The sequence below is a fragment of the Dipodomys ordii genome, unplaced genomic scaffold, assembly GCF_000151885.1.
Source record: "Dipodomys ordii isolate 6190 unplaced genomic scaffold, Dord_2.0 Scaffold142, whole genome shotgun sequence".
Lineage (NCBI taxonomy): Eukaryota > Metazoa > Chordata > Mammalia > Rodentia > Heteromyidae > Dipodomys > Dipodomys ordii.
Genome location: NW_012267358.1, coordinates 3,660,018 through 3,685,865, shown reverse-complemented (window position 1 = coordinate 3,685,865; position 25,848 = coordinate 3,660,018). Strand labels below are relative to the sequence as shown.

The 25,848-nt window shown below is 48.4% G+C and overlaps 2 protein-coding genes across 5 annotated transcripts in view; both read right to left on the bottom strand.

Annotated features, from left to right (window-relative positions):
- Nlgn3 (neuroligin 3) overlaps positions 1–1,461 on the bottom strand; it is a 27,221-nt gene extending 25,760 nt beyond the window's left edge. For 3 of the 4 annotated variants that reach the window (XM_013031640.1, XM_013031642.1, XM_013031644.1), the window contains exon 1: positions 1,329–1,461. The gene's annotated coding sequence lies outside the window, so the exon portion shown is untranslated. The remainder of the gene's footprint in view (positions 1–1,328) is intronic. The other variant, XM_013031645.1, reaches the window with a different exon arrangement.
- Positions 1,462–3,460: 1,999 nt separating this feature from the next.
- Positions 3,461–25,848, bottom strand: part of Med12 (mediator complex subunit 12) — a 29,556-nt gene continuing 7,168 nt past the window's right edge. Inside the window, exons 12-46 of the mRNA XM_013031668.1 lie at positions 24,877–25,003; positions 24,204–24,433; positions 23,524–23,604; positions 22,887–23,057; positions 22,533–22,677; positions 22,314–22,364; positions 21,868–21,986; positions 21,518–21,661; positions 20,934–21,097; positions 20,535–20,666; positions 19,944–20,171; positions 19,624–19,768; positions 19,331–19,451; positions 17,584–17,685; positions 17,371–17,484; positions 16,954–17,129; positions 16,588–16,767; positions 15,226–15,297; positions 14,640–14,773; positions 14,338–14,499; positions 13,551–13,662; positions 13,191–13,280; positions 12,318–12,427; positions 11,916–12,051; positions 9,979–10,140; positions 8,538–8,912; positions 7,945–8,095; positions 7,615–7,808; positions 7,369–7,446; positions 7,062–7,279; positions 4,747–4,987; positions 4,592–4,600; positions 4,263–4,400; positions 3,983–4,064; positions 3,461–3,741 (exon numbers count right to left, since the gene is read on the bottom strand). Of these exons, the coding sequence (XP_012887122.1) occupies positions 3,698–3,741; positions 3,983–4,064; positions 4,263–4,400; positions 4,592–4,600; positions 4,747–4,987; positions 7,062–7,279; positions 7,369–7,446; positions 7,615–7,808; positions 7,945–8,095; positions 8,538–8,912; positions 9,979–10,140; positions 11,916–12,051; positions 12,318–12,427; positions 13,191–13,280; positions 13,551–13,662; positions 14,338–14,499; positions 14,640–14,773; positions 15,226–15,297; positions 16,588–16,767; positions 16,954–17,129; positions 17,371–17,484; positions 17,584–17,685; positions 19,331–19,451; positions 19,624–19,768; positions 19,944–20,171; positions 20,535–20,666; positions 20,934–21,097; positions 21,518–21,661; positions 21,868–21,986; positions 22,314–22,364; positions 22,533–22,677; positions 22,887–23,057; positions 23,524–23,604; positions 24,204–24,433; positions 24,877–25,003 (4,938 nt within the window). The 3' untranslated portion in view covers positions 3,461–3,697. The remainder of the gene's footprint in view (positions 3,742–3,982; positions 4,065–4,262; positions 4,401–4,591; positions 4,601–4,746; positions 4,988–7,061; positions 7,280–7,368; positions 7,447–7,614; positions 7,809–7,944; positions 8,096–8,537; positions 8,913–9,978; positions 10,141–11,915; positions 12,052–12,317; positions 12,428–13,190; positions 13,281–13,550; positions 13,663–14,337; positions 14,500–14,639; positions 14,774–15,225; positions 15,298–16,587; positions 16,768–16,953; positions 17,130–17,370; positions 17,485–17,583; positions 17,686–19,330; positions 19,452–19,623; positions 19,769–19,943; positions 20,172–20,534; positions 20,667–20,933; positions 21,098–21,517; positions 21,662–21,867; positions 21,987–22,313; positions 22,365–22,532; positions 22,678–22,886; positions 23,058–23,523; positions 23,605–24,203; positions 24,434–24,876; positions 25,004–25,848) is intronic.

The window sequence follows — 25,848 nt, the reverse complement described above, 5'->3', positions numbered from 1 at the left end:
AGAAGAAGAAGAAGAAGAAGAAGAAGAAGAAGAAGAAGAAGAAGAAGAAGAAGAAGAAGAGGAAGAAGAAGAAGGAGAAGGAGAAGGAGAAGAAGCAGCAGCAGCAGCGGTGGCGGCAGCAGTGGTGGCGACAGAGGAGGAGGAAGAAGAAAGAGAGAAGAGGAGGGTGGACAAAGTGACTAAAAGGGTGGGAGATCAGAGGAAATGGGGAGCTAAGCATGGGGGGGAAGATCCCAGACACTGCCCAGAATGCATCCTGCTGGAGGGGAGGAGGGGAAGGGGAGGGAAGGGGAAGGAAGGGGTAGGAGTAGGGAGGTGGGGCAGGAGGGAGTGGGTGGGTGTGTATATGGGGGGGGGATAGTCCGCAGCTGAGTTCACACAATCCCCCCATTCACCATCTCCATGGCAACCCTGGGGCACAGACCGCTCATTCACACGGCTTCCCTGCCAGCAACCCCCCCCCCCAATTAACCCCCTCGATGCTGCTCCCACCTCACAAATTCCATTAACCCTTTCAAGATGCGTCCCTCTCCAGTAACCCTTCGGCGCCAAATGCCAAATTCCCCTTTGAGTCAATTTCCTGCAGCCCTTCCCCCATAAATACCTAGACAAGCGGACCGACCCCCAAATGCCCTCTGTACCCTAAAACCCACTGTAGGATCCCAAGGCCAAGATCTCCGTTCCAGTCCAACTAGCATTTGTGAGAAGACAACGGGAAATAGCACTGCTGGGATGAAAATGACATCTGGGGGGCACTTTGGGGGGGGCAGGAGCTGGGATTGGGAGCACCAGGCAAGGGGCATTGTGTAGGAATGGAGTACTATTGAAAACTGCAGTGTTGGGGACTATGAGGAATCGGAACAGTATTGGGGGATGGAGTTGCACTGGAATGGGGAGGATAGAATAAAGGCCTCCATTGGGTGGGGGGGCTGCAGAGTGTGGGGGAAGGAACCTGGCTAGGAGATGCTATGAGGGAAGGGGGATGGGGCTGCACTGCAGGGGAGGGGGGACTGGCAACATGCAATACAGGAATGGGGCCAGGGGCCCTGGATAAGGGTATTTTGGTGAGCATGCAGGCTGGGCTGTAGAAACAGAGGGACCATGGATGGGAGGATAATAGAGATGCGGGATTTAGGGAGGAGGTAGAAGAGGAAAACGAAGCAAAGAGACATTGGAGGGTCAGGGGTGCCTATGAAGAACGCAGTGTTGAAAGGAATGGGAGCTACTGGTTGGAGGATGGTGGAGTCCGGGATTGGGAGGGGACAGGATGGGGGGCAAGGGATGGGCAGCTAGAAGATGAGACTGGGGGTTGGGGCAGGCGGCCTCACCTGTTCCCTGGGCTGCTGTGAGCGACTGAACCGCGCCACGGACCACCCATATCGCCTCCAGGCCAAGGGCTCCGCACCCGAATCCCGAGATCAGCTCTCCGGCAGCCTGGCTGCTGTGCCCGCGCACTGAGGGGGCGCGCTGCGCGTGCCCGGACACAGGGGGGGCGCGGTCCCTGCCATTAACTCCTTTTGTGCCAAAGATGGCTCAAGTCCTGGGGCATGGCCCAATTCCCACCCACCCACCCACCCCCACCTCATGCTCAGGCAGGCTCTGCTTACTCTTCCTCTCCCTTATAAGTGAACACACCTCAAATTGCAAGCTATCAGACAGGTGTTCTTCCAGGGCAGCTAATCTAAATGTTTCTCACAAAGCAGGAGACCTTGACACAAAGGAAGAAACTGAGGCACTGCATGCAGAATCCCCCAGTCACACGCAATAGATGTCTCCAGCTCATCCAGCATCCCTCACCTCTCTTCAGCTGCAGCACTACCCAGGCAGTAACCAACCACCAATGGGGCCACTGTCCCCTGATCCTGTCAATCTCCCAAAGGTCAATGTTGTTTCTTTCTCTTGCCTTGTCTGTTGGGGCAGGTCAGATTCAGACTTCAGCATGATGCCAAGCTATCTGCCCATTTTAGCCTCTACCTGTCCTGCACTCAAACCTGGTGTCATTGTCTGCTTCCATATGTAGTGTACCTATCTGGTTAGCATAGTACCTTCCAACCTCCTCCAAATACCCTTTATCCCAATCAAGCTTTTACCCCCACGATCCACTGAGTATGTCAGGCCACAGTCAAGTGAGAAAATATTTGAGTTGTGTTGGCATTTGCCATGTCAGGGAGCTCTTCCTCATATTGCAACTCAGGAACTTGGTAAATCCCAGACACACAGGAGGGTTTTATCGATGGACCTTGAAGGATTTTTATTTTTATAACTTGGGTATTGATTGATTGGTACTCCTAGTTTTATCAGCACATGTAGTACTTCATGATAAGAGTGCAACTATTGTTTGGACAATGTCTTTAAGTTGTCAAATCTTCCTGTACCATCCAGCCATTGGGCTGGAACTGGGCTTCTTCCAGCCCCAGCTAGGCAGACCAGGAGACTCCACTGCTTTATGAGTAGTTGGCTCTTCTTCATAATCTTGGATCTAGGGCCCAAGGCAGAATGCAAAGGAGGATGAGAATGGCCTAGCCCCAGGTCCAAATATGACTCTGGAGGAAGTTTGGAAGTTTCTCTACTGTAAAATGGGAGTGAGCAACAGTCACCCTGGGTAACTGCCAAGGTGGGTCATGTGAAAGGAAACAGTTCCAGCAGCAGGGCAAAGAGGAAACAGGTGCTGCTTCTTACTAGGGCTCTCTTCCTCCTACAGCCACCTATTCTATGATGGCAAGTACCAATGGAGTGTAATTTCTCAACCCAGAAATGAGACTCTCTGGAAGTCCTCTAGCTTATGAAACGATACCACTCATTGCCTTACTAGGATCACATGAGATAGCAAACAAATGGTAGGCTGGATGTCAGTCATTTCCCCACCCCAGCCTGTTCCAGGTCCATCTTCTGGGCTGTTGTAGAAGAGAATGGGATTCCATTGATTCCTCCCCCTTCCCCAGGCTTAATGGCCCATCCCCAATCCCATCAGTAAGTCTCCCATGGAGAAGACAAAAAGGAGCTGAACAGTTTAGCTGGGAGGTAAGCTGTCCCCCTAAGAGATGTTGCCTGGGAGCAGGGAAGAGAGCATAGCAATCCAATCAGACCTAAGATATGTAGGGGAGCCTAGTGCTGGTGGCTCACACTTATAATCCTTGCTACTCAGGAGGCTAAGATCTGAGGACAGTGGTTGATACCTTCCCAAGCAGACAACTCTTGAGAGATTTATCTCCAATCAGAAAAATGCCAGAAGCAGAGGTGTGGTTCAAACAGTATACGGCCATCCGTGAGCAGATGTGAGCCAAGTGAGAGTGTGAGGCCCTGAGTTCAAGCCTCAGTAGTAGCATTAAAAAATAAATAACTGTAGGGGGTAGAAGATAAGTAGGGAAGATGATTTGGAAGCATGAAGGCTCTGACTTGTTGGTACAGCTCCCAGTATCTCCCAAGAGACGACCCTTCCCCAACACGCAGACTCACACACTCCCTTTGCAAAGCTCTGTGTATTGGGTGCAACAGCTCTGGGGTCTCTATAAATAATATACAAAAACCCAACAGCTCAATATTTCACATTAACAAAAATACTAAAAATTCATTAAAAATGGAGCCTGAGGGAAGAGCCCCAACCACTACTGGTGCTAGCCCACGAAAAGGACTGGGAATTAAGAGGAAAAGGGTATTTAGGGCTACATCCAGTGCACAAGTAGTTCCTCCACGTGGCTCAGTAGCGTCCAAATATGTTGGTACTGGGTTGTGGCTGGGTATCTGTGGAAAATCAGAGATCATCAGGGGTGGCAGATCAAATATGTTTATGGCTATGCAAGAGAAAAGCTAGTTAGGTGGGAAGGGAAGCGGAGGGAAGGGAAGGAGAAGGGGAAAGGGAAAAAGAGGAAGGGAAACATCTTCTCTTACAACCTAGGCCTGAAGCCAGCACCTCTGCTACATTTGTTACCCCATGCTCCACTTATTCCCCTAGGTTTTCCTTGGAAAGGAAGACAAGGCTTACTGGAGAGCTGTTGTTGGAGTTGCCGGACCAAAGCTGCTGTCTGTTGCTGCTGTTGAGTCTGTTGAAGCCCCTGGCGCTGGAACTGAGGCAGAGAAATGTAGATGATGGAACTCTTACCCTTTCATCTCCTTCCTGATCCTTACCTCCCAATCCTTTGTAAACTACCATGCGTAGCATTCCACTATTATTCCATCGCACACTATCCCCAACCTAGCTCATTGGCTGTATGCCCAGTCTGGGCAAGCTGTCCCTGAGTCTGGAGCTGTAATCCAGCAGCTACCTGGGGCTGTGACTGGGGCTGAGGTTGAGGAGGTGCCGCCTGTTGCTGCTGCTGCTGGTGTGGTTGTTGTGGTGGTGGTGGTTGTTGCTGCTGCTGCTGTTGTTGCTGCTGTTGTTGCTGCTGCTGCTGTTGTTGCTGCTATGAGGATACAAGATACTTCTAATGAGAGTAAGGGAGCTATGACTCCCTTGGAAGGATGAGGGCAGGAAGGGAGAGTAAGCTGGGCCCAAGAGGACAAGGAGGAAACTCTGGATCCCCATCTACCTTTGTCAGATTACTACAGAGGAAGAAAGTAAACCTACTATATACCCAGCAGTGTCCATTCGCACACTCTGTTCCTCAGGAAACAACAACAAAAACAGCCAACCACTTGGCTGGGTGCTCAGCATACTACCTCATTTAATCTTGGTGATAATGGAGAAAGAATTTGTCCTTCCCTCCCTCCTTGGGCTCCTAAGTTCTGGATGCAATGCCAAGGCCTTACCCTCAGGATCTGTTGCTGCTGCTGTCGGATGTGGTACTGTTGCTGCTGCTGCTGCTGTTGCTGTTGCTGCTGTTGCTGCTGCTGCTGCTGCTGTTGCTGCTGTTGCTGCTGCTGCTGCTGCTGCTGTTGTTGCTGCTCAGGCAGTATGGAAGCTGAACGGACGCCTGCCTGGACCCCCTGGGCATTCAGTGGAGCCATGGTACCTATCATGGATGTCTGCTGCAATGTCTGGTGTGAAAACCTCCAAAGAGAAGAAGTCCAAAGGTCAAGGCACAGGGCAGGGAAAGGGGGCGGTACGAACTCTGGGTCCCTGACCTGAGAGAAACTAACAAGTCATTGCATTCATTCCTCTTGGCACTAACCAGGAGTTCTTCTGGAGTCGAACAGACTTGTAGGTCAGGGAATAAGGCACAAAGACAATACTCCGTTTCAGTGTCTCATAACCTTAATAGTTAGGAATTTTTCAATTCCGTTTTAGCTATTTCTCTCCTATGAAAAACAGTCTCGACACAGGACAGTCATTCAGTAAACACTCATCGAAAGTTTTTTGTTGCCGGGTGCCAGTGACTCACGACTGTAATCCTAGCTACTCAGGAGGTTGAGATCTGAGGAGCACGGTTCAAAGCCAGCCCAGGCAGGAAAGTCCATGACACTCTTATCTCCAATTAACGAACAGAAAACCAGAAATGGTGCTGTGGCTCAAGTGCTATAGTGTTAGCCTTGGGCTGAAGAGCTGAGTGATAGCACCCAGGCCCAGAGTTCAAACCCCACAACCAAAAAAAAGTTTTTTGTTGTCTCCCCAGTAACATTTCAAATTTTTTCTCCTATTCCTTATGCCATCTCTACTGGAATCTACATACTCCTGGGACAGCTGGCTCCCTATTGCTTCTGGTTTTTTTTTGTTTGTTTTTTGGGTTTTTTGGTCAGTTGTGGGGCTTGAACTCTGGGCCTGGGCGCTATCCCTCAGCTCTTCTGCTCAAGGAAGCGCTCTAACACTTGAGCTACAGCGCCACTTCTGGTTTTCTGGTCATTTATTGGCGATAGGAGTCTCACGGTCTTTCCTGCCCAGGCTGGCTTGAACCTCGATCCTCAGATCTCAGCCTCCTGAGTAGCTAGGATTACAGGAGTGAGCCACCAGCGCCGGCAAAGATAATCTTTTTTTTTTTTGTCGGTCATGGGGCTTGAACTCTGGGCCTGGACGCTGTCCCTCAGCTCTTCAGCCCAAGGCTAGTGCTCTACCATTTGAGCCACGGCGCCACTTCCAGCTTTTTCTGCTTATGTGGTGCTGAGGAATCCAACCCAGGGCCTCATGCATGCAAGACAAGTGCTCTACCACTGAGCCACCTTCCCAGCCCCTCCCCTATTGCTTCTTCTTGCCCTTCTTTCTCCTCTTAACAATATTCATCATAACTATCCATAAAAGGCCAAATCAAGCCTTACTTCCTTCATGAACCTTTCTCAGGTGACTCAGGTCCACACTGACAGTATAACAGTATTCCAGTTTGTGTGTGTGTGTCTGCGTGTCTGCGTGTGTGTGTGCACACACACACACGCACACATACGTGCCAGTACTGGGGTTTGAACTCAGGGCCTGGATTTAGCTTTTCTCCTCAAGGCTAATGCTCTATCACTTGAGCCACTGCTCTATTTCCAGCTTTTTGCTGATTAATTGGAGATAAGACTCTCACACTTTCCTACTCTGGCTGGCTTTGAACTGCTCAGCCTTCTGAGTAGCTATGATTACAGGTGTGAGTTACCAGTGCCCATATAGATTTATTTTATTTACACTCACTGTATTGTATAAATAGTCCTCTGTGTAATAGTTTTACTTGTGAACTCTAGTAAAAATTCTTTGTGGTAAGGGACTCTGGTTTTTCTTTGCTATTTCTCTTCACCTTGGTGCTAGCATGTTGGCAGTGAATTTGAGGCTGCAGAGCCTCATGACAGTTACCAAGTCATAACTAAGGTTTGGCTAACATTAACTACCCTGGAGTTGAACTGCTTAATAACATTTTGATGACTCTTTATCATGTATTCTATCTATAAATCCCAGATCTTTTCTTATCAGAGTTGAATAAATTATTTCTTCTCTCTGAGCCTCAAAGAAATGTTAGGATAGTAAACGTGAGGCTATCAGTCTCCAGGGTCCTTTCCAATGTCAGCCTTTTGTGGTTTCAGGTTACGTGACCAGGCAAGTGTTCCTGATGTCTCTGAAAGTCTAGACCAGTCCGATCACCTTCAGGCACAGATTTTCCTAAATCAGATACTCTCTCATACCTTAGTGTTCCTTCCCAGGCCTTCACTACTTTGAGTACCTTTGAGTGGAGGTCAGTCCATGTCCATAGGTTGGGGCTTGCTGGTGCACATAGCCACTGGGCCGCTGTTGCAGATGGCGGGTAGGATCTACAAGAGTAGGATTGGTAGAAGGGTGGGTGCTCTGATAAGGCTGGCTGGAGTAGCTGGGGGGCACCATGGTACCTGCAGGGCCTGTGTGTTGCTGTAGTCCCACATGAGAAACATAAGAAGTATAGCCCTGGAGGGAAGGAAGGGAGGAGTCAGGGTTATGAGTGTGTGCAGCTGCCTGTTTCCTTATCCCTGAGGATCACAGTTCCAGGCTCTTACCTGGGAGGTCTGCAAACCATAGGAAGAGCTGGGAGTCATCTGATGGACAGATGACTGACCCAACATCCCCTGACTCTGCTAAAGGAAGAAAAGGAGAGAAAACTCAAACTCAGGAAATACTTTCTTCTCTTGTATCTCCCACCCTGGGTGTTCTTGTGAAAAATCCCAAGTGTCTCCTCAGTCCTGGGTCCCACCAAAGCCCCTCTCCCTGACAGCCCTCCCTATTGCCCCTCTCACTATCTTTGCCTGGAGCTGTTGACGAAGGCGCTGTCCCTGGGGCACTGTAGGTTGCTGCTGCCGGTACACAGAGGCCTTATAAGAGGGTTCTAGGCCCATGACGCCAGTCATAGTTGTGGGCAGCACTCCAGGGTAAGTTGGTCGTGTTGGCAGCTTCTGCATTGGTAATCGCATAGGGCGGTATGGGTCGACACGAGGCCCACCTGGAAAGGAAAGCAGATTGGCCTCTCTGGGTTCCTCATCCTTTCAGCCCTTATCAGAATCCTATTCATCCACCATTCCCCAAAGGGGGGGAGGAATGATCACGTGACTCCACCTCTGCTTGTGGCAGGTACTCACCTGCAGGTAGTGGCTGGTTCTGGGTGTACAGGCTCATGGAGCCCTGCCTGTAGCTGAGGTGGGACATGGAGCCAGGATTTGCATGGTGCAGAAGGTCTGGAGGCACTGTCACACCATAGGGGCCACTTCGACCTGAGCCCATGCTATAGTCCTACATGATTATACAGAAAGAAGTGACTGGGTTGTAGAAGAGTGGGGGTGGGTGGGGGAGAATGGGGTGAAGGAACTACAGTTATATGGTCATTTTTAAATGTTGTCCTGGGGCTTCAACTCAAGGCTTGGGGCTGCCTCTGAGTTTTATTGCTCAGGACTAGCACTCTACTACTCTAGCCAGAGTTCCATTTCTGGCTGCTTTTGGTGGTTAACTGAAGATAAAAATCTGCCTGGGCTGGCTTCCAACTGTGATCCCCAGATCTCAGCCTCCTGAGCCACTGGCACCCAACCATACGGTTAATTTTTATCCTGATTCTACTGGCACCCACTTCCCACGTGCCACCATGCCTCTAGTAAACCAGAAACCCTCCCTTTTCTACTATGTACAAAACCATCATGAGTGAGGGCTGGGGGAGAACTGTGGTGGAGGTGGCACTGGCCTCTGTCTTGATGGCTGGCTGGCTGCGTTTCTTGCCCTTGGTGGACTTCTTCTTGCGTTCCTCAGTGCTGGGTGGAGCTGTCCCTGGTTTGTCAGTTTTGGGGGGCTCAGGAGCCTTTTTCTCAGGTTCTAGCAGTGTGGGAGCTGGTGGCTCTTCATCTTCTGGAGGCAGTGGCAGTGGCTCCAGGTAATAAGCTCGAGGCCGAGGCCGCAGGTGTGTATGGTAGAGCAACAGTCTCTGCTGCTCCTCTCCCCGAGCCACTCGCCGGTCCACCCGGACAGTGCCAAACCAGCCCCAGGAAAGTGGTGCTGATGGCTTCAAGCCCTCGAATAGGTCCCAGGGAGAGATCTTTTGTTTGGTAGAAACCTGAAGACCCTGCTCCAGAAAATGAGAGACAATGAGCTATGAACACTCTGAACACAGAAGGTAGGCCAAGAGAACTTGTAGAAGGGGGCAAAATATCTGATGACCATTTTAATACAGGAAAAAGTTTTAGACAGGGGTGATAGAGAAAAGACATACTCCAGCACACTGATACACTTACCTGCAGGAAAGAGCATTATGTGGAAAGAAAGCAAGGCCAGAAAGGAGAGATATGGAAGGGAGAAATGAAGCCAGTAGAGAAAGATGGAGCAGAGGCAGAGGGGGAAGAAGCAAAGACAGAGGCACAGAACAAGGTGAGAATAGACAAAGGAAGAGAGCAGGAAAGGAGAGAACTGACATTCACATAAGACAAAAATAGGAAAGGACAGAGAGCGAAAAGAGAGAAAGGGAAAGAGAAGGCAGGGAGAGGGAGAGAAGACAGGGAAAGACTAAAGACTGGCAGAGAAAGGCAGAGTCAGAAACAGAAATAAAAAGAGGGAAAGAGAGGCAAGTGGAGAAAGATAGAAAAGCCAAAATAGAATGAGGCAGAGCCAGAGCCAGACACACATGGGAGAGGAAAGAAAGGGAGAGAATGTATATATGAAGGAAATGCACTTTGGGTTTTAAAGTCCACACCCTGTCTGTCCCCTCTCTACTGTACACAAAGAAAACAGTTAACTCAACAAATACTGCAACTGACAGATGGGGAAAAAAGAAAACTGAGCAGAGATGGGTGGGTGGAGGAGAGAGACATACACACAGAGAAAAGAGATATGGTGCAAGTGGACTGATGGATGGGATAGGAGAGGAGGCAGATGGGGGAAAAGGAAAGAAGGGGTGCAGAGTGCCGAGAGTGGTGGCATGTGAAAAGGTGGGAGGTGAAGGGAGAGACCAAGGAAAGAAGGTGGAACTCCAAAGAGAGGGAGACAAAGGAAAGCTAGGAGATTCTGAAAGCTCAGAGAGAGTTTGCAGATTTCCATGGACTGAGCCTAATGAACCCTGAATCTAGTATGTGAGCTGGAAGTTCCCTCACAAAAGAGAAAAGAAGCAGAGAACAAGGGAAGATAGCAGAACATGCCTCCTTCTTGAAGATGGAATCGAAGCCAGCAATTTTGTTGCCCTTGGTGTCAATAAGGGAACCCTGTGGCTCACAAGTGATGACATCTCGCGTCTGCTTGGGCAGTGGCAGAAGTTGGTGAACCTTTTCCAGACTGTCTGACTGGCATTCCCCCAACTCCTTCTGCAGGCACAAGAAGACAGGACAAGAGTTCAAAGATAGTGGTTGGAGGTGTGGTTCACTTAGTTGGTAGAACTCTAGTCAATGAGTGAAAGCATCAGGTACTGGGTTCAAGTTTCAGTCTCAGACAAAAAAAAAGTTCAGATAGACAAAAAGAAGGCTGGCATGTCTCAAGTAGCACAGAACCTGGCATAAAGAAGACACTCAGAGCCAGGCATGGTGGTACATGCCTGTAATCTTAGCACTTGGGAGGCTGAAACAGAAGGATGGAGAGAGGCCAACTTGAGCTATATACTGACAACCTGCCTCAAAAACCAAAAGAAAAGCCGGGTGCTGGTGGCTCATGCCTGTAATCCTAGCTACTCAGGAGGCTGAGATCTGAGGATCACGGTTCAAAGCCAGCCCTGGCAGGAGAGACGGTGAGACTCCTATCTCCAATAAACCACCAGAAAACCGGAAGTGGCGCTGTAGCTCAAGTGGTAGAGCGCTGGCGCTGTAGCTCAAGTGGTAGAGCGCTCGCCTTGAGCTGAAGAGCTGAGGGACAGCGCTCAGGCCCAGAGTTCAAGCCCCACGGCCGACCAAAAAAAAAAACCCAAAAAACAAAAAGGAGAAGCCAGGCCCTGGTGGTTCACGCCTGTAACCCTAGCTACTCAAGAGGCTGAGATCTGAGGATGGCGGTTCAAAGCCAACCTGGGCAGGAAAGTCCATGAGACTCTTATCTCCAATTCACCACCAGAAAACCAGAAGTGGCTCAAGTGGTACAGCACTAGCCTTGAGCTGAAGAGCTCCAGAACTGTGTCCAGGCCTAGAGTTCAAGTCCCATGACCAACAAAAAGAAGAAAAAGAGAAAAAAGAAAACCAAAGGAGGACTGGGAATGTGACTTAGTGGTGGAGTGCTTGCCTAGCATGCATGAATCCCTGGGTTCAATTCCTCAGCACTACATAAACAGAAAAAGCTGGAAGTGGTGTTGTGGCTCAAGTGGTAGAGTGCTAGCCTTTAGCAAAAGCAACTCAGGGACAGTGCCCAGGCCCTTAGTTCAAGCCCCAGGATTGGTTAAAAAAAAAAAAAAGGAAGCTGGGCACTGGTAGCTTGTGCCTATAATCCTAGCTATTTAGGATGCTGAGATCTGAGGATCATGGTTTGAAGCCAGCCTGGACAGGAATGCTAGCGAAACCCTTGTTTCCAGGCTGGGAAGGTGGCTCAGTGGTAGAGCACTTGCCTTGCATGCCAGAGGCCCTGGGTTTGATTCCTCAGCACCACATAAGCAAAAAGAAAAAAGCCAGAAGTGGCGCTGTAGCTCAAGTGGTAGAGCGCTAGCCTTGAGCTGAAGAGCTGAGGGACAGCGCCCAGGCCCAGAGTTCAGGCCCCACGACTGGACCCCCCAAAAAAACAACAAACCAAAAGAAACCCTTGTTTCCAATTAACCACCAAAAAAATCTAGAAATGAGAAACCAAAAGCTAGAAGTGGAACTGAGACTCAAATGGTAGAGTGGTAGCCTTGATCAGCTCAGGGACAAGACCCAGGCTCTGAACTCAAGCCCAGGACCAACACACACACGCGCGCACACACACACACACACACGCACGCACGCACGTACGCACACACGCACGCACGCACACACGTACCTGCTAACCAAGAGCAGACACACAAAAAGGGAAGAGTAGAAGGCTTATAACAGAATAAGTCCATGAGGCTGGCTAGCAAATGCAAAGCCAGGGCAGCAGGAGCTGCCCTGCTCAAGTACCCCAAAACCATGCCCTTGTGTCTACTGCTCACCTGCAGCTTCTTCACCAGGTTCATGTATGCACGTTTGTTTTCTTCCATGCTGCCTTGTGAGATGCTAGACATGTCTGCAGCCAATGTCCCATTGATGAGCACACTCAGCATGTCCAGCACAGTAGTAAAGAGTTCACTGTGTGAGTGGAAAGCCAGGAAGAGAACCAGAGAAGTCAAAAGAAAAAAGGGATTGGGGAAGGTCATAAGCAGGTAGGGGAGAGGTGCTTGCTATGTTACCCCAAGGACACCAAGACCCTGGGGGAATCTAGAGACATAGAGCCACCCTGATTTCAGTGGCTTATGCAGCTGGCATGGGTGTAGGGGCTTCTCCAGAGTCCAGTACTGCAGGGCAGAGCAGGGCAGAGCAGGGCAGGGCAGGGCAGGGCAAGGCAGGGTGCGTACTTGTTGGACTGCATGTCTACAGTGCCACTGATGATGATCTCCAGGAGGAGCACGGCCCACTCTGTGGTCTGCTGGGTGCTGCGCTGCACTGTGTCAAACATACCCCCCACCTGCCAGGGCCACAAGTCAGTCAGATGGCTCACAGGCAAACAGCCAGTGCTTAAGGAAAGTTAAGTTAGAATCTGAATGGGTGGGAGTTGGAACCCAAGGCTATGTCCTATCATTTGTGCCTATGATTTGCAACATAATTCTTAGGCCAGCAGCTGAATTCGATACCTCTGAGCCACTATTTCCTTATAAAGAGATAGGAGTTGAGCTAAATGATTTCCAACATTCCCCTTGACATCCCATAACCGATTTCTAGTATTTCTAGGGCCCCGTTAGAATATCAGATACTGAGCCAGGCATTGGTGGTTCAAGTCTGTGATCCTAGCTCCTCAAGATATTGAGATCTGAGGATCACAGTTCAAAGCCAGCCTGGGCAAGAAAGCCTATGATTCTTATCTCCAACTAAACTACCAAAAAAGCAGAAGTGGAGCTGTGGCTCAAGTGGTTGAGTGCTAGCCTTGAGCAATAAGGCTCAGGGACAGTGCCCAGGCCCCAAGTACAAGCCCCAGGACTGACAAAAAAAATCTCCACTATTGAGGCAGAATCTCTGCAAGGATCCATTGTATGCAACCAATTGGATCCAGACCACAGGGATTTGGTCCCTTCAACCACTTTTAGTCTTTACATCCTTTAGGAGAACAGAGTTAATATTCAAAGACCCCCCTCCAAAATCTGGGACCTCCATCCTCAACCCTCCCCTCCCCAGCCTGGGCTTCTCTACTGACTACCAGCCCTACCCCTTGTTTCTCCCCAGCTCCTCCTCACCAGATTGAGCCGCAGTTTGAGTGCCTCATGCATTAGCTGTTTTGGTTTGCAATCATCTAAGTACTGGTTCTCTCGCCAATTAGTCACAATCTAGAATTGAAGCAAGGGGTTGGAGGCATGGTTCAGGTGGTAAAATGACAGCCAATGAGTGAAAGTGTAAGATACTGAGTATGAATTCCAGTCTTAAACAAAAAAATAGAATTGAAACGTTTATCATGCATCTCAGGGGTCTTCTCATTTCTATTCCAAAGCACTCAGTGTGTGTTGATCAGAAAGTAATGAGAGTTTCAAGTATACAGTGGCTTCTTAGGTGTGTCCTTCCTCATTATGCTGCTACCTCCATGACCCACAGATCCATACCTGGTGCACCTGGCTATGAAGGGAGGCAAGGAGTCCTTCACGTTGTTCATCCTGTCCTTTCAGACATGTCAGCACCAGGGATAAAAAGGGCTGCTGGCTTAATAGGGACATGCTAAAAGGAAAAGAAAAATAGAAAATGGGAGGGGGAGGAGGAGGAGAGGAGACACTGGGTCAAGCAATTTCTGACCTCATTTCTCCATGTCCTAGAGTCTATGTTTATTTCTTTCAGTATTCATATTTGAACTTAGGGCTTTGCACTTGTTAGACAGGTACTCCATGACTGACTTAAGCCATACCACTAAGCCCTCTTTGCTCTAGTTATTTGTGAGATAGGATCTCACTTTTTGCCTAGGCTGGTCTGGATTGTAATCCCCTAATTTATGCTTTCTACCATAACTGAGATGACAGGCATGTTCCATGAACATTGCTTGCCCAGGATGACCTAGAACCATGATCCTCTTGATTTCTCCCACTAGGATAATAAGCTTGTGCCATAGCACCCAGCTATTGTCTGAGATGGGGTCTTGTGAGCTTTTTGCCCGGGTGGTCTTAAATTGCTCTGCTCCCAAACTCCATCCCCTGAGTAGGTAGGAGCGCAGGAGTGAACCATCAGCAGACTATTCTCTTAAGATGTGACCTATTATTCTCATCTATGCCACTCTTATCCTCTGATTTTTCCACTTCTCTGGAATGTCTACTCTCAGTCCTCAACCGTAAATTTTATTCTTCCCTAGTCCAGCCTTGTTTCCTTCGTACTCCTCAATCCTAGGCTCCTAAGCCCCTTTACCTCTTCTGCTTTTGTCGATCACGTTCTTTGCGGGAAGAGGAACCTAGATGCTGACCCTTCTCCAATTCCTCCCCGGCAGCCTTTAATACATGCCCCTGGACTGAAGTAGGCAGTTTGGCAATGAGGGGGGCCACCAGCCATACACCAGAGCGTTCTAGAGAGCTGGAAGACAGAAGATATGGGGTTAGAGAGGAGTTTGAACAATTCATTCTCTCATTTCATCCCCCAGCATCTTCTCTACACAGAGACATCAGTCATACTAGCATTCTAAAAGGATGAATCTGGACATGTTTCTGCCCAACCTGAGCACAGGTTTGGTTTTGCTGTTGCTGGGCATGTTGTTTGCAGTGCTTCCAGAAGATGACCCTGTCTCAGCTGACTGTTGGAAAACTTCAATCGTGGCCTTGGCAATGTTCTCTAAGAGGGAGTTCATCTCCTGGAAAGAATAAAAGTCATGGAGGTGATAAAAAAAATAAGTAGCTGGGGGAAAAGGAAAATAGATGGTAGGAGAGATGGGAGATTAGGAAAAAGGAAAGCAATCTAGGGAGGTTGACAAGAAGGTAGGGAACACACTGTGGGAAGTTATATCCTCCAGCACCTCCATATTTTCCCACTGCCTTCCCTTCTGCACACCTCTTTATGTCTATGACCATAGAAACAGTTTCTTCCACCACCACAACCAAGCTGCCCCATAGCTCATAACTCTAACACTCCCAACCATTTTTCTAATCATCCATTGCACATGTCTGCCATTTCCCAGCCCTTGTTATTTCACTTAGTCAAGACTGCAAGTGTAGGACCTAGATTCTTATATGCTAGCTACCCACATTAACACACGGAGCTGGAAGTGGGCAGGGGAAAATGAAGGCCTTGGCAGGCACTACTCACATTGTTAGGTGTCTGCTTGATCATCAGCTGCAGCTCCAACGAAGATTGGCGCATGGTCCACTGGTCCAAGTTCTGTGGTAGAATCCCCCACCGCCCATCCTCAGGTCAGTCATCTCTGTATCACTTCCAGTTACAAACATCCTGTGGCCAATTCCCTATCTCCCATGACCTTGAATCACAAGTTCCCAGAGGCCTAAAAGGGACCTCTATACTCCTCTCTTTAGGAAAGACCACATTGAAATAATTCAGAATTCTTTAAAACTTGGCCTATTTTAAATATGATTCAAGAAAGATTTCTCTTGATTTTTCTCTTTGATTCCTAAAGTTCTACTTAATGCTTAACCTTTAAATCCTTGATGTTAAAGGTTGAAGCCTGCCTCTGTTGTTTTAGATCAGCTGCTCAAAGTCCCTTACAGGAAAATCTTTCAAAGTCCTATAAAGCTACTGTTAGCCAATCTGCCTTCAGCACTATGTCCTCTGGGCTAATGAGACCTCATTCCTTTAGTTTTTCCTCCATTGCCTTAGTTTTTCACCCGAAAAACACTGAGCCAGCAGTGTGATTAAGTTTAAAAGGGGGGAGGGTACAGCCATGTGTCAGCAGCTCATGCTTATAATTCTAGCTACTCAAGAGGCTGAAAGCTGACAATAGTAGTTCAAAGCCAGCCTGGGCAGGAAAATCTGTGAGACTCATCTCCAATTACCTACCAAAAAGTCTAGAAATGGAGCTATAGAGTTCAAGTAGTAGAGTGCTAGCCCTGAGCAAAAGAAGCTCAAGGATGTGCCCAGGCCCTGAGTTCAAGCCCCAGGACCATACACACACCCTCCCCCCCCATCCCCCCCCACACGGTGGTACAGGCATACTGAGGTTCACAGATTGAATCTAAATTTACTAGCTATGTGACCTTGAACAAGCTAATTAACCTCTTCAAACCTATTTCCTCATTGGTCAAACAGAGATACTCAGAGCCACCTTCTAGGTTTGTAAAGACCAAATGGTAAAATGTATGCACTGTGCAGCATCTGTGCTCAAAGTATATCCTCAATAAGTAATCACTATTACTACTCCATTTCTCAATCACAACCAAAGTGTCAAACATATAAAGCCAAAAAGTAGGCCTCCTATTTGCTATGCCTCCCACTGCTGAGCTGCACTCCCTCCTGATAGCTGTATGTTACCTAACCATTAGTTTCAAGGATAGGCTATATTGGATTTATTAGAAACAATACTGCAGCTGTTTCTCCTCTTCCCTTTCTCCATCTTTGTTGTTCTTCCTGACTCTTCTCTCTTCTTCTCATTTCCTAGTGTTTCTCCCCAAATGGGAACCCATTGCCTCCTTCAGGACCCCTATCACTTTGGCCTACCTGAAGAATACGCTTAATGCGCTGTCGCTGGGGATTTTCACCATCCTCATTGTCCAGCAGTCGATGTGGATAGCAGATGAGCTGCATGAGACGCTGGGCCTGGGCGCTACTCAACACTGGATCTTGCAGGTCATTGCTGTCTTCACATAATGACTTAAGGCAACGTTCTCCTACCCATTCCTGAGGAAGATGATAAATCAGGGAGACTGGGGGAAAACAGTGTGTAGGCAGGAAAAAAGGGATGTGCTGAGGGGTGAATAAGGGATCTGATGTATAGTAGAGAGGTGGTGTGATCATGGGCTGGGAAACAAGACTATATTATACAGAGGCATTTAGGAGGTGGGGGGGAAGGAAGGTGAGACTGACCTGTTGGCAGATGCTGCGCAGCACGTACTTGGCATAGACATCCAGACTGGCTGTCTCCACAGAGATGTTGCGGCCACCCTGCCTCCGACCACCACTGCCACCCCCTCCCTCCTCTTCTGGAAGTTCTTCTGTTCCTCCTGTCACAGTGAAGCCTGAACCCTTCAGTTCCGCATCCCCTGTGATTCACGGGTGGGAGATAGGGAGAGCAGAATGAGATCGGAACACTGTGTGGAGAATCCACCCTGGCCCACAGAGGCAGAAACTCCCCCAAATGATGCTCTATGGGACAGAAATACTTCTCTCTCCCCCGAAGGTCAAAGAGACCACCTTCGGGAGGGAAAAAGACTGCCCCTTGTAGTTTAGCTGGCACTCCACCCTATACACACTTCTGGCACCACTCCCTTCCTACCCCCTTACCAAGTACAAACACAGCCTTGAGAACAGCAAACACAGCTCCATCCACAATGCGGTTCTGGGAGGCAGCCAGCAGGTGGCGGTCACAGGAGGAACGGATTCCGACTGCAGGCTTGTCTGGAGAGGGAGCTGAAGTTAGGGGAAGCAAGAATAGAAACAGTGGGACAGAAAAGCCTCACTTTCTACTGCTTCCTAGCTCCAATCAGGGTCACTTACTTCCATCAGACTGGCAAGGATTGAGCTGTGGTGTCTTGAAAAGGTGGAGGAGGATGCGGCACGTAAGCCGAGCTCCTGGCTCAGAGTCCTGTTCACTACAAGCTAAAAGGAAGAAAAAAAAGCAGATCAAGCCAGGTGCTGGTGACCCACGCCTATAATCCTAGCTACTCAGGAGGATGAGATCTAAGAGTCCTGGTTTGAAGCCATCAGGGCAGGAAGATCTACAATACTCTTATCTCCAACTAACCACCAAAAGCTAAATAGAGGTATGGCTCAAGTGGTAGAGTGCCAGCTTTGGGGGAAAAAGCTTAGGGAGAGTGCATGGACCTGTGTTGAAGCACCAGCAATGGAAAAAGCAGTCCTGTAAAGAGGAAAGGAGGAACTAAATTAATGAAGTGTGTGTGTGTGTGTGTGTGTGTGTGTGTGTATGTGTGCTGAAAACGAGCATAAAGGAGGAATACCAGTAAGATGAAAAGAGAAAAGGCAATATAATACTGAGAGGTAGAGCAAAGAATTGTCATGTAGTTGAAAGGTCAAAAAATGGAATGGCCATTGGGACTGGGGCATTGGCTCAGTGGCAAGCGTAAGTTCAATCTCCAGCACTGTACAAACATGCACATGCACACAAATGTAAAGCTCAGGGCTACAAAAGTAGTGTTAGAAAATAGGCCCCTTGCTGGGTGTGGGTGGTTCACCCCTGTAATCCTAGCTACTCATGAGGCTGAGATCTGAGGATCATGGTTCAAAGCCAGCCAGGGCAGGAAAGTCTGTGAGATTCTTTTTTTGTTTGTCCTTTTTTTGGTCATGGGTCTTGAACTCTGGGCCTGGGCTCTTCAGCTCAAGGCAAGCACTCTACCACTTGAGCCAACTCTACCGCTTGAGCCACAGCACCACTTCTAGTTTTCTAATGAGCCACCAGCACCAGGCATCTGTGAGATTCTTTTTTTTTTTTTTTTTGGTCCGGTCGTGGGCCTGAACTCTGGGCCTGGGTGCTGTCCTTCAGCTCTTCAGCTCAAAGCTAGCACTCTACCACTTGAGCCACAGTGCCACTTCTGGCTTTTTTTTCTGCTTATGTGGTGCTGAGGAATCGAACCCAGGGCCTCATGTATGCAAGGCAAGTGCTGTACCAATGAGCCACCTTCCCAGCCCCATCTGTGAGATTCTTATGTGCAATAAACCACCAGAAAACTGGAAGTGGTATTGTGGTTCAAGTGGTAGAGCGCTTGCCTTGATCTGAAGAGCTGAAGGACAGGGCCCAGGCCCAGAGTTCAAGCCCAGGACTAGCAAAAAAAAAAAAAATATATATATATATAGTAAGCCAGGCATTGGTGGCTCACGCCTTTAATCCTAGCTACTCAGGAGGCTGAGATCTGAGGATCTTGGTTCAAAGCCAGCCCGGGCAGGAAAGTCCAGGAAAAGTTTGTGAGATTCTTACCTCCAATAAACCACTAGAAAACTAGAACTGGAAGTGGTGCTGTGGCTCAAGTGGTAGAGTGCTAGCCTTGAGCTGAAGAGCTGAGGGACAGCTCCCAGGCTCAGGGCTCAAACCCCATGACTGACAAAGCAAGCAAGCAAGCAAGCAAGGAAAGAAAGAAAATAGGCCCCTTCCTGCCTGAGAGGTACCAAAGTACTGACTTTCTGGTGATGGTCAGAGACTCAGCAGGATATTCCACAAAAGGGATGGCCATGAGGTACGTATTGAAATGTGGGGTCCTAACATTCTAGAGATTGCAGATTGGTAGTTTACCGGCATTGAGGAGTGAAGGGATGGCAGCACAGCGAATCAGATCTTCTAGGAGCAAACACTGGCGAGCAATGAGGATGGCAACAAAAGTAGCCAGAGAATCATGAAAAGACAGGTCACTGACCTAGAAGGAAGAGTAAGATACTATGGCTGGGTGTGGAGAATGGGCCCCCACTCAATGTACCCTGTCACCACTCTACTCAACTTTGACCCTCCACAATGATTTTGATGATCATTGCCAGACCTCTGCCCATTAACTACTCCACTCCCCAGAAAAACCCCACCCCAAGACTCACATCTACATTGCACAGGAGATCGTTGAAACCACAAGTGCCATTGTTCGAGGAACAGCACAAGGCCTTTAGTACTCCTAGCCACTCTGCACTCAGTGACTTGCAGTAGCCAGTCAGCTCTGCACACAAGATTGCGATGTCATTCACCCTAGAGAAAAGTACAAATGCTCTTAGGAAAAGCCTTTCTCCATGAAACCTTAGAGTCATTCATTTTTCAGCTCTGCCTAAGTAATAATCAAGGGTATAATACCTCCCAGGTATGTTATCCCTCCCAATATCTGACAGGAGCATGATGTCTATTCCTCACTAAGAACATTCCATACCTGTCAGGGTCATGGTGCCCCACACAGACATGCATAAGAGCATTGCAGACAAAGCTGTAGCGATTAGCAGGGTTCTCACTAAGACTCTTGCCCAGCCCTGTGTAGGTGAAGGTGTGAGCTGACGGGTTCTCTAAGGTATCAATCATAAACTCAGGTGCCCAACGCATATTGGATTCTGATGGCTCCACATTGCAGTAGATGGTGTTCTTCACCTTTGAGCAAAAGTCACTGCAGGGGTTGGGGAAATAACAGTGATAAAGAAATTCTGGTGAGGTAAGGGATGGCCAAAAAGGGGGAAAAAGAAAAAAAAAAGAGTGAAGGATGTAGGGATGTTGGGACTGGGACAAGAAAAGGGCACTGGGCCACAGCAGACTGGGCAGGAAAGGAACCATGTGAGAATAAGAGAGAGGGGCCTTTGAAGGCAAGGAAGAAGGCCCACTCTTAGTTAGGCAGCCACATGGAGGACACAGTCCATAAGTGCCCTGCACAGATGGCAGGTCCTGGGCTGTGTTCTGCTCCTGAGGTGGGTGGTAATGGGAAGGAGATGGGAGGAGGTCCCATTCTCTATCCCTTACCTCCTACCTCTCTTACCTGAAGAGTTCCCCAAATTTGCTCTTTAAATGGCTACAGGAGGTGTACAGATCATAGAGATAAGCAAGGATACAGCGTTCTGCAGACGAGCCATCCGATCGGTTCATCCCATGCTTCACTACGCCACATAGCCTATCATGAGAGGGCAGGGTTGGGGGGTTGGTGGTGTGGCTCAGTTGGTAGAGCACTAGCCAATGAGCAAAAGTGTCAGGTACTGAGTTCGAGTCCCGGTCTTAGACAACAAAAAACAGAGACGGGGGGGGTAGGGTTGGATCAACTGGTGGCACATAGGGACCAGGACACAAAGGCCCTTGATAACCTTCCCCACCTCAGTAGCAAGCAGGCCAATCAGCATTTGTCAGAACCCTGTGTTGCAGTTACTTTGAAGCTCTGGCTTACCCCTCAAAGACTTGGGCCATCTGGTCCTGGTTGAGAATGAGGCAGGCGTGGTAGTGCCGCAGGACAGCCACAATGCACAGGCACAGGCTGGTAGTGTAGCTGCCCACCAGATCGGAGGATTTGAGGAGCAGCTCAGCCTCAACTACACTCAGCTCATTCAGCAGCTAGCAGGGTGGATGGAAGCAAGACATGAGAAGAGGATCCTTACATTATCCACAACTTTGCCTTTCTGTGAGAAACCTGGCAAAGGGCAGGCCTGAATCCCTTCCTGCTAGAGCCCACTCAGGACATAAGGGCCTTGTTACCATGTGCCACTGTCCTTGACTCAAACCAATCTCCAGGACAGAGTTTTATGAACTAACTCCACAGGGGAGAGGACAGTTTGTGCCCAAGTTTCCAATCTGTCTCTTGGGTCTCCCCAGGGAACACTTAGGTCTCTTATCCTTGCACTCTTAAAACTGATATTCCATTTCACCTGTGCTCCGTCTTTTAGCCCTTCCAAATAGCCAGGAAAAACGGCTGGAAGTTCTATTCCTGCCCTTGTGAATTCCTTTCTCCACCCTTATCTCCTCTAACATTCCCACCTGAATGGCAAAGTCGATGAGGCCACTGATGCTGAGTGAATATTCCATGAGGTCGAAGATGAACTGCACATGCTGCACCAGAGGCAAGTGGTATGACATACCAAGGGCAAAGCTCGTGATCTGCTCCAGAACATTCCGGGAGACCTGATAAGGGGCAGTGGGAATGAACGGCAGTGAGAATGAGACGAGAATGGAAGGAGGGAAGAACCCAAGAAGCAGGAAAGGATGATGGTAGGAGGGGATAAGACCAATAGGCTTTAGTCTGCCCAGGGGACTAAAAAAAAAAAGAGAGAAAGGAAAACAGGACAGAAGACCAGAATGTGGGAATGGGGGCTAACTTAGGCCCACACCTGAGCTGTGACCTGGTGTTGGTCATAATGTGAAAGGTGCTGGAATTTAGCAAAGATGTCTTCAGCAGTGGGGAAGGCTTCAGGCCGGTTGCGTCGGCGTTTCTGCCCATCTTCCCCACCTAAGGGGACAGTTGAAAGAGTTGAGTCAAAACAAAAAAGACAACTAGTTGACTGGGGACTGGGGAGGGGGTGGATATGGACAGGAGGTTATAGGAGGGGGGAGAGGGGGAGGGAGAGGGAAGGATGGAGGAAAGGAAGAAGGGAAAAGGGAAGGGAGGTTGGGGAAGGGCTGGGGGATGAAGGGAAGGGACAATGAAACAAAGGATTAGAGGACCACAGACTCTGTGGACCTTAGAGGATTATATACAGGGATGGAAGGGAGGGGAGGAGAGGGCTCAGGGAGGGAGGGAGGGCAAGAGGGCAATATGGGGCTTACTGTGAGGTACCTAAGAATGTCAGGTCTCCAGGATTCAGAGGCACAATAGGAGCAAGCTGGTCTGCAGAGGGGGGGAATGAGGGGGGAAGTTTCAAAAGGACTAGAGCTCTCAGGAGACTCCAAGAGACAGGATATTGGGACACGACTGAGGAGTTCCCTACACTGGGCATGGGAAGACTGACTAGGGCAATTCTCTGGGGGATAACTGTTCAAAGAGTCTCAAACCCACCAGTTTCTGCTGTCCCCTTGCGATTCAGAACCTTCAAGATATCCTTGGTAATTTTCTTGATGGCATGGCGGGCATCATCTCGCTGCTTTCCCACCCCAAACAATACGACCAACCGCTGGTTGCACTCATGGCTGCATGACTCCTCCTGTGTCCCAGTGGCACTTGTCAGACTCTAGTACAGGTCTATTTGCCCTCCTAACAGCATGTTTCATATCCCGCAGCATCACCGTGCTCAAGCCCCTTCCCAACACACCCTGCAGCACCCTCAGGAATTGTTTCCAGTTCCTCAGCAAATTCCTTAGATAGCTATCTGGGTTCAAAAGAGATGGTCAGAAAGCTATTAGGGAACAATACCTGGGGGATTGGAAAATGTGTGGCATACTGCACGTGTCGTGGCTGGTCATAAAGAACTCCAAGGGTCCCTTCTATCTTCTCCTTGGGTGGAGGTTTCACCTCCTTTTCAACATCAGGTTTCTCAGGGGATGGGCTGCCTTTCCCCTCACATGGCATAGTAGGAGAGAAAAGCTAAGAGATTTGAAAAAGCAGAACATTTAGAAAAAAAACAACAGGGGATGAGGGAGCATAAAGAGATTCCAAAAAGAGGTGTAATAGGGGCTGGGAATGTATGTGGCTTAGTGGTAGATTGTTCACCTAACATGCATGAGGCCCCTGGGTTTAATTCCTCTGTACCACATAAACAAAAAATAATATAAGCCGGGCACCGGTGGCTCATGGCTGGAATCCTAGCTACTCAGGAGGTTGAGATCTGAGGATATCGGTTCAAAGCCAGCCCAGGCAGGAAAGTCCGTGAGACTCATCTCCAATAAACCACTAGAAAACTGGAAATGTCGATGTGGCTCAAGCACAGGGACAGCACCCAAGCCCAGAATTCAAGCCCCAGGACCGACCAAAAAAATAATAATATAATGTAAAATAGACAGAATGGAAGGGTCTAGGAGTTGAATTCTTCTATGCTCGGGATCTAACTTACTGAGAAATCAGGCTTTTCCATGTCTTCAAAGAGCACACTGGAACTAGGGTCAATGTCCATAGATTCGGAGAGCCCGGGGTCCTGAGGGCAAAAAAACATAAGCAAAGTTGTTTTAGTCTGAGGTATCTGCTCTTCACAATCTACAAACTACTGGAAAGAGGAGACTACAGAAGGCCTGGATGCTGGATTTAAGCTTTGTTCAGTCACTTGCAAGATAAGAGTATTTCATAAGGCTGATAGGAAGACCAAGTGAAAAATCTGACATGAGAGTGATTGTGGAAAAACTGTGAAGTGCTAAGAAATATTATCCTTCTTTGGGCAAGAGACTCAAAGGCTTCTGGGGGCCATGAAGATGGGAATGTCAAAATGAACAGTGAAGTTGGGTGCTGGTGGCTCATGCCTGTAATCCTAGCTTCTCAAATGCTGAGATCTGAGAATCAAAGTTTGAAGTAGCTTTGGCAAAAAAAAAAAAGTCCAAGAGAGTCTTATCTTCAATTAACTGGTAGAACATCAGCCTTAAGCCTTAAGTTCAAAAAGATAAGAGAGCCCAACCCTTGAGCTCAAGCCCTATTATTACCAGTTTAGCTGTGTGCATTAGTATTTATGTGTGTGTACAGACACACAGACACACACACACACAGACACACAGAATAATGAAGGGAAAGGGAAAGGCCACACACCTCCAGCTTGCTACTGCTGCTGCCTTCTGCCTCCTTACGCTCTGGGTCATCTGTGGGATCATCAAAGGGAGATGGAGGCCGGGGACCAGGAGCTCCAAAGGCAAGGTCACCCCGGGAGATGAGAGTGCAAGTGTACATGTTGTGGGAGAAAACATCATGTCGAATCAGTTCACAGAACAGCAGTACCAAATTAAAGAATTCTACCCGTTCACTCTCACTTCGAGGATCGGCTGGAAAGAGGGAATGAGAAGAGATAAATTAGCAGGGCACAAAAGGGGACAGAGAAAGACACATATCTGAGGCTCAGTGTTTCCCGAGCATATATCTCTGAGAAGAACCTCCTTGAGTCAATTTTAGGAATAATCCCCCTAAATTCTAGAAACTGTTGAGGGCAACACTGTAGGGTTGCCTACCTCACCTTATGCCCCACCCCACACAACACCTCAATAAGGAACACAGCATCTCTGTTATTATACAGAGAAAACATTACAATCACATGTCCTTGTTTTTATTCTTTTCTGCTACACTGTAAAATCATCTGGAACTAGACTCAAGTCTACAAATCATTCTACATTGAGTCCAAGATAGAAAACATATTTCTATCATTTGTTATAGCAGTGGTTGTAGTAAATGAATCTAAGCAAAAGAACTAGAAGGCGGCAGGTGCTCATACTCAGCATAGGAGCCTGGGTATCCAGAAACTGCAGGAGGACATCCTGGAAAATGGGAGCACTGGGAGCAGAAAGGGAACCAGAGGCAATGGACCCCTTCTCATCTGCTGCTTCAGATTCTCCACAACGCTACAAGAGAACAAATTTATGATTGACTTTTCCCCATTTCTTCACTCCTTGAGGTGTAACCCTTGAAGTATAAATTGTGTCATCTCCAAGACACACCTTTCACATCTATTCCCCCTCTGAATGCTATTTTCTTTGTCACCTCCCAACTAGAGCCTTGGATCTCTTTTCAAGCCAGAAACTGTTCAGAACCTATCTAATTCAGGGCCTTAACATTGCCTGTAGGTTCCCTATCACTTTCTTTTATTTGTTTCTTTTTTGTAGCATACATTCCTTGTATAGTTGTAACATTTCTGCACATGTATACAATGTATCCCTTATCCATGGGAATTAATTCTCTTCCTTAAAACAATTTCAACAGGTTTAATCTATTTCCATGTATGCAAATAAATTTTGACCATACTTACCTTTGTTCACCCTCCTAGTTAGTCCTCCCCACCTTCTGTTAGTATCACCAACCCCATCACAGCCTGTTTTGCTTTCCTGTTGTTCATTTTTTTTTTGTCAGTCATGGGGCTTGAACTCTGGGCCTGAGCTCTGTCCCTCAGCTCTTCAGCTCAACACTAGTGCTCTACCACTTGAGCTATAGCCACTTCCGGTTTTCTGGTGGCTTATTGGAGATAAGACTTTCACGGACTTTCCTGACCGGGCTGGCTTTGAACTGCAATCCTCAGATCTCAGCCTCCTGAGTTGCTAGGATTGTTTTTTTTTTTTTTGGTCCGATAGTGGGGCCTGAACTCTGGGCCTGGGTGCTGTCCTTCAGCTCTTCAGCTCAAGGCTAGCGCTCTACCACTTGAGCCACAGTGCCACTTCCGGCTTTTTTCTTATGTGGTGCTGAGGAATCGAAC